We start from the raw sequence: 6,981 nt of genomic DNA on the forward strand, positions 1-6,981 counted from the left end.
CACGAATCATACTGAATCATTCTGAGTGCTACTCAAACTCACCAAACCGATAATCTTCTTTTTCTGACATTTCTGTTTTATCTTTTTTTTTTTTTTTTCGAGAACCGACCAGTAAGAGCACTGGATTGAGAATTTGTCTGATTGGGCGAAAACTGATTAGATCATCATAGCCTACTGAATACGTTATATTCATGCCATTTTGAACGGCAGTTATATTATTATATGTTTTTCAGCTCCATGAGGGAGGGGAAGTTCTTCTTTTCTATCCTCCTTTTCAGTGAAAGCTAAAATACTTACTTTGTTGCAGCTGATTAGAGCAAAATTAATTTATAATAAACAGCAATATTACATAAACGGTCAAGTTTGATTTCATGCTGCTTTTTTTCTATTATGAATGTATTTTTTATATTTTTTTTTTACAAACATTTATGTTTTTGCAGCTATTTAGATTTTTTAATTATATAAAGTAAGTGTTTGTTGAGGCATTTTGTGTATTTCATTCAAGCCATCAGAAATCATTTGTTGTTGAATGATTGGGTTCCGCCAAACGGTGGCGCTCGTGAGATTCAACACTGTCGGTTCAGCGCGAGAGAAAACTCACACCGGAAGCGGAAGAGAAACCGGAAGTGCAGAAATGGAGGCTGCCGTGTTCATTCTATCACTCGTCGACTGTTGTGCTTTAATATTCCTCTCGGTTTATTTCGTATCCTTTATTAACGCTCGGCATGAATGAAGATGTGTTTGACTGACCGCGTGTCAGCAGGGGTGTGTGGTGTTGTGCCTCGTATATTAGCAGGAGCTGCCCGCTCCACACACTGTGATTGCGGATTGTTCAGTTTTTATTAATCATTCATGATGATTTATCTTTATAATGTGCGTTTCACTTTATTACTATGTTTTAATACGATTAACTGAAGCTCAATAATGTGAGATTATAGTGTTTTCTCCTTCTGCGAGTGGAGGGATGGCTCATAAACAGGGTGGCGGATCTATTTGATATCATTTACAGATTGTTATTAATCATTATTTGTGATCTGTGTACTTCCCTAACTCCTGCTCAGATTATCACCCTGTCTGATCTGGAGTGCGACTACATCAATGCTCGATCTTGCTGCTCCAAGTTAAACAAAGTAAGTCGGGATTGTGAAGGGTTAGGGTTGTAAACGTGAACATTCATTAATAACATGATTGTATTAAGTAATGATTGGCAAAAAATTATATCCATAGATGCGTGTGTATTTACATGTATGTATGTGTGTGTGTGTGTGTTTTTTTTCTCTTTCCCTTGGAAGGATTTGTGTAAATTGTTGTGTAATAGAATTTTTAGTTCTAATAGAATAGAGAAAGTTAATTGCGACTTGTTTTCTCACAAATGTGAGATATAAAGTCACAATGGTTAGAACTGTTATCATTAGAATGTAAAAATCTGATTTTGTATTTATAATGGACACAGGGTGGCCGCGGGTCCTTAAAATGTCTTAAATTAAGTTTTTCTAATAAAAGGCCTTAAAAAGTGTTAAAATGTCTTAAATTCAGATTCTTCAATATTTTTGGTCACATTACCGCTAAAATGTCTCCAGTCTGACGGACCCAATGTCCGACAATTAACCAGTGAAGCATCGAATCGCGAGAATGGTTCTGATATTATTACAAACGGCGATTGATAATGATGTGTTTCTGGTAGTGCTATTGAGACTCGCTGTCTCTCCGTGAGATTTCATAGTGAGAAATCAAACAAAACGAGCATAAACAAACTCGCATAAGAAACATACTGAGGTGAAAATTCAAAACGTTGAGTTTTTTATTTATAACATATAATATAGTATAGTTAAGTAACAACATGACGAGAGCTATTTCGCTGAATATTCTCACGATCACATGTAACATTGATTTTAGTTCAATAAATATTACATATACATTTGTAATATAATGTGTATATCCATCACAGGTTTGGTCTTAAATTTCATTCAAAGTGGAATTAAAAAGGTCTTAAAGGAGCATTTCACCCATGGGAAACATTAATCTTTATTGAAAGTGGGCGATATGAAGAAAATAAGGAACGAGTGTTTGTAGTCTCAACGCTTCTACCAAGATATGGGACTTCTTGCTTAGAATGACGCAAATGACGATTTTTACATCATTATAAGCAGGAGGTGCAACACTGAAATCCTTATTTCTCCCGTCTCAGGGAAAAATGAGAGAATAATGCACAACCACTCAAAAATATGACTGGGTTTCTAACGATACAAAGCTCAATGCAAATGTGTGAAGTGTCCTTTTAAAAAGCCTTACGTTGAACTTGTTTATATCTCTGGACAGATAAAGCACAGGAATGTGATTCAAGTTAAATTGTTTCCGCATTTCAAAGAGTCTTGTAGTGCCTCTGCTTGTATAACACGTCCGATATCTTGCCTTGTGTAAGCTGATCTGAAGCCTGTGCTGTGTGTTCAGTGGGTTCTCCCCGAGATGATCGGCCAGGCTCTGGCCACGGTCCTGATGCTGGTGTCCATGCACTGGTTCGTGTTCCTGCTCAACTTACCCGTGGCATCATGGAACGTTTACAGGTGATTAATCTGAATCCCACAGAACACACACAGCATACACACAACTGAGAAACACATCATCATTCATGCCTGTGAACAGATACGTGAAGGTCCCCATGGGGAACATGGGAGTGTATGATCCCACAGAGATCCACAACAGAGGCCAGCTCAAGTCCCATATGAAGGAAGCCATGATCAAGCTGGGCTTCCACCTCCTCTGCTTCTTCATCTACCTGTACAGGTAAGAGATCAGCCTGGAGTCGTGTTGCTGGAGGCGTATGCTCAATCCCAGTTCACCCCTTGGCCCAACCCCTCCGTTTTGGGCGTTCACGTCTAGGGGTAGAGTGTCCCGATTCTTGTTGTCATAGGCCCCTTTTCCATCAAAGCATTTTGAGAACCGGTTCGGAGCCGGTGCCTGCACGCGAACCAGTTCTTTGTGTCTTTGTGTGTGGAAAAACAAACAGGTTCTGAACGGGTTCGCAAGTTGAACCAACTCAGAACCAACTTTGAACCAGCACCAGTTCTGAACCAGTTCTTTTTTGGTGGAAAAGGGGTAACAAAGGGGTAAGGCTACATAGTCCTTGAAACGGAGACACACTCCGAATGGAGGGCTACGAGAAAGTCCCCAGAATGCATCGCTAATTACTGGCAAGATGGCTTTGCAAACGGTTAAACATTTAAATTTTTCGAGGTACTCTCGAAAACAAAGGGTACACTCGACGACAAGGTTTACACTCGAAGACGAGGTACACTCGAAGACAAGGGGTACTCTCGAAAGCAAAGGGTACTCTCGAAGGCAAGGGGTACACTCGAAAACAAGGGGTACACTTGAAGACAAGGGGCACTCTCGAAAACAAGGGAGTACACTCGAAGACAAGAGGTACTCTCTAAGACAAGGGGTACTCTCGAAGACAAGGGGTACACTCGAAGGCAACGGGTACTCTCGAAAACAAGGGAGTACACTCGAAGATAAGAGGTACACTCGAAGACAAGGGGTACTCTCGAAGACAAGGGGTACTCTCGAAGACAAGGAGTACACTCGAAGACAAAGGAGTACACTCGAAGACAAAGGGTACTCTCGAAGACAAGGGATACACTCAAAAACAAGGGGTACACTCGAAGACAAGGGGCACTCTTGAAACAAGGGAGTACACTTAAAGACAAGGGGTACTCTCGAAGACAAGGGGTACACTCGAAGGCAAGGGGTACACTCGAAGACAAGGGGCACTCTTGAAACAAGGGAGTACACTTAAAGACAAAGGGTACTCTCGAAGACAAGGGATACACTCAAAAACAAGGGGTACACTCGAAGACAAGGGGCACTCTTGAAACAAGGGAGTACACTTAAAGACAAAGGGTACTCTCGAAGACAAGGGGTACACTCAAAAACAAGGGGTACACTCGAAGACAAGGGGCACTCTTGAAACAAGGGAGTACACTTAAAGACAAAGGGTACTCTCGAAGACAAGGGATACACTCAAAAACAAGGGGTACACTCGAAGACAAGGGGCACTCTTGAAACAAGGGAGTACACTTAAAGACAAGGGGTACTCTCGAAGACAAGGGGTACACTCGAAGACAAGGGGTACACTCAACAAGGTGTACAATCGAAGACAAGGGGTACATTCGAAGACAAGAAGTACACTCGACGACAAGGGGTACACTCGAAGACAATGGGGAATCTTGAAAACAAGGGAGTACACTTAAAGACAAGGGGTACTCTCGAAGACAAGTGGTACTCTCGAAAACAAGGGGTACACTCGACAAGGTGTACACTCGAAGACAAGGGAGTACACTCGAAGACAAGGGGTACACACGAAAACAAGGGAGTACACTCAAAGACAAGGGGTACACTCGAAAACAAGGGAGTACACTCGAAAACAAGGAGTACACTCTAAGACAAGGGGCACTCTCGAAGACAAGGGGTACTCTTGAAGACAAGGGGTACACTCGAAGACAAGGGGTACACTCGAAAACAAGGGAGTACACTCGAAGACAAGAGGTACTCTCTAAGACAAGGGGTACTCTCGAAGACAAGGGGTACACTCGACAAGGTGTACACTCAAAGACAAGGGGTACACTCGAAGACAAGGGGTACACTCGAAGACAAGGTGTACACTCGAAGACAAGGGGTACACTCGAAGACAAGGGGTAGTCTCGAAAACAAGGGAGTACACTCGAAGACAAGGGGTCGGGGCAAGGAGTGAATTGGGATTGAGGCGTATGGCATAGTGTGAGTGTGATCAATCAGTTTATTGTGTAAGTTGGTGTTAGCGTTAATATGAAAGTGCTACTTTTACACACACGGTGTTTCCTTGGTTCACAGTAAACACATTTGAACATGCAACGTGCCAATCACTTTACTATTGGAGTTTGGGAAAAATGTTGTCATTAGTTTAGAGAATAAAACAAATGTTAGTTTTACCTAAATTGTAATATTTATTGATTTGTAAATAGTTTTCCTGTTTTTTGTCATGCCTGTATACTAAATTCAACAAAACACTATTAAATCATGTAATCTAAAAAAAATGACCTATCTAGCGGTGTATTAGTTGACAGATTAAATGTGAACAGGCAAGTGGGTAGCGTGTGTGTGTGTTTCATCATCTCTGATGTGTTTTTCAGCATGATCCTGGCGCTCATCAACGACTGACCCGCAACCGTCTTCTGAACACAAACTGCCAAATCATAAACTGGCCTTTACATTTTGAAAAACTTGATGAACCCAGTCAGAAGCTAAAGCCCTCATCACTCGTTCCCCCTGACCACGAGCTGTCACGTGACCTTCAGTCGTGTGTTTGTGTTTCCTGTTTCCTGCACTGACTGCTTCTCAGGGCTGAAGCATCGAGACAATCACACACACACACACACACACACATATGCCCATGTCACATCCAAACCAAGAACAAATATTCACGTGAAGATTAAGCCAGTTTTAGGAGCATTGGTATTATTTTCATGGCAAGTATTATTAATGTAATGTGTACGGTTGAGGTTTTTTTTTTTTTTGAATTACAACACTCCATGCTTGTTCTGTTTTAAAATAGAATATGTTAAACAGTACAACAGATATTACTGTAATGCACAACTACAGTCTTACATATTTTCTCTCTTTATTGCAATGCGAGCAGGAATTTTTTTTCTAAATAATCTTTTTGATTGTGTGATTTATGACCTGGATATGATATTCTGTTCCACATCCGTTTTAAAAGGAGTGTGTTTCGTTTTGTGATTCAGCGGAACATCAGCTTCCCGATTTCAACATGTCAGTGGCTTGTGATTGTGTGGATCTCAGTGCTTTTGTGCCTCCTGCTCTTCAGATCCGTCAAGCTGAAACTGACGTTTAGAACCTTTACGATTATTTTTTACGCTATTTTAATGAAAATTAGGAACATTTCCACCCAGTATTATCATCATCATCACTGCATCTAAATGAATGTTTTCTAAATTATTCTAATTACAGTAATAATTCTCAAAACTCATGTAATGCATATCGTAGTGTTTACGCTGCCTACTGATTTCTGGACATATGAATTTTTAATGGTACAAAACATCTTAAAGGGATAGTTCTCTTGGAAATTCATTTTTGGTATGTTTTATCTTACCTCAAGGGCATCCAAGATGTAGGTGTCTTTGTTTCCGCAGTAATTGTCAATTTTGATATTTTTAGGTCAAACCGTTCGTGTCTGTCAGTCATATAATGGAGGTCTATGGTCACCACCCCAAAGAGCATGCACAGAGAAGTCCAGATTAAACATGATTTAATGACTCGTAAATGTAAGTACACATTGATGGCCTAAGACACGAAACAAATGGTTTGTGTGAGAAAATGAACAGTATTTATATCGTTTTTACCTCTTGTAATCACAGCCACATCCACGTGATCTGAGGGCACGGGCGCTTTGTGGTTACAAGAGGTAAAAACGATATAAATACTGTTTGTTTTCTCCCACAAACCGTTCGTTTCGTGTCTTAGATCATCAGTGTGTACTTACATTTACGAGTCATTAAATCATGTTTAATCTGGACTTCTCTGTGCATGCTCTTTGAGGTGGTGACCATAGACCTCCATTATATGACTGACAGACAAGAACGGTTTGACCTAAAAGTATCAAAATTGAAAATACTGCGGAAACAAAGACACCTACATCTTGGATGCCCTTGAGGTAAGATAAAACATTCCAAAAATTTATTTTAAAGTGAACTATCCCTTTAATGGTGCTTAAAATGGATGTCTTTTTTTTTTTTTTTTTGGAAAAAATCTTTACTTAATTGATTTTGAAATCACCTTTAGTAGATGCTGGTGTTTGTTCCCTCGGCTCAGTCAAACTACACTACGCTGGTCCAGTGATGTGTCCAGCCAAACAGTGCATCACATGACCGTAATCCAGTTGCTGATGAATGGTCATTCAGTGGCACGTCTCAATGTACCAGTCAT

The 6,981-nt window shown here is 40.4% G+C and overlaps 1 protein-coding gene across 1 annotated transcript; it reads left to right on the top strand.

The window, feature by feature from the left end:
* The first annotated feature begins 579 nt into the window (after positions 1-579).
* Positions 580-6,065, top strand: cnih4 (cornichon family member 4). The gene is made up of 5 exons (XM_039651351.2): positions 580-703; positions 1,062-1,130; positions 2,452-2,564; positions 2,644-2,784; positions 5,169-6,065. Exons 1-5 carry the CDS (start codon positions 635-637, stop codon positions 5,194-5,196), a joined length of 420 nt encoding a protein of 139 aa, XP_039507285.1. The 5' UTR covers positions 580-634; the 3' UTR covers positions 5,197-6,065.
* The last annotated feature ends 916 nt before the right edge of the window (positions 6,066-6,981 follow it).

This window comes from Pimephales promelas, chromosome 12 (genome assembly GCF_988280905.1).
Source record: "Pimephales promelas chromosome 12, fPimPro1.hap1.1, whole genome shotgun sequence".
NCBI classification, from domain to species: Eukaryota; Metazoa; Chordata; class Actinopteri; order Cypriniformes; family Leuciscidae; genus Pimephales; species Pimephales promelas.

Bases quoted from the DNA above. Each gene is read 5' to 3' on its own strand.
- cnih4 (XM_039651351.2), top strand. From the start codon at position 635: ATGGAGGCTGCCGTGTTCATTCTATCACTCGTCGACTGTTGTGCTTTA. The intron at 1,131-2,451 runs GTAAGTCGGGAT...CTGTGTGTTCAG, and splicing joins GCTGCTCCAAGTTAAACAAA to TGGGTTCTCCCCGAGATGAT. The intron at 2,565-2,643 runs GTGATTAATCTG...GCCTGTGAACAG, and splicing joins GCATCATGGAACGTTTACAG to ATACGTGAAGGTCCCCATGG.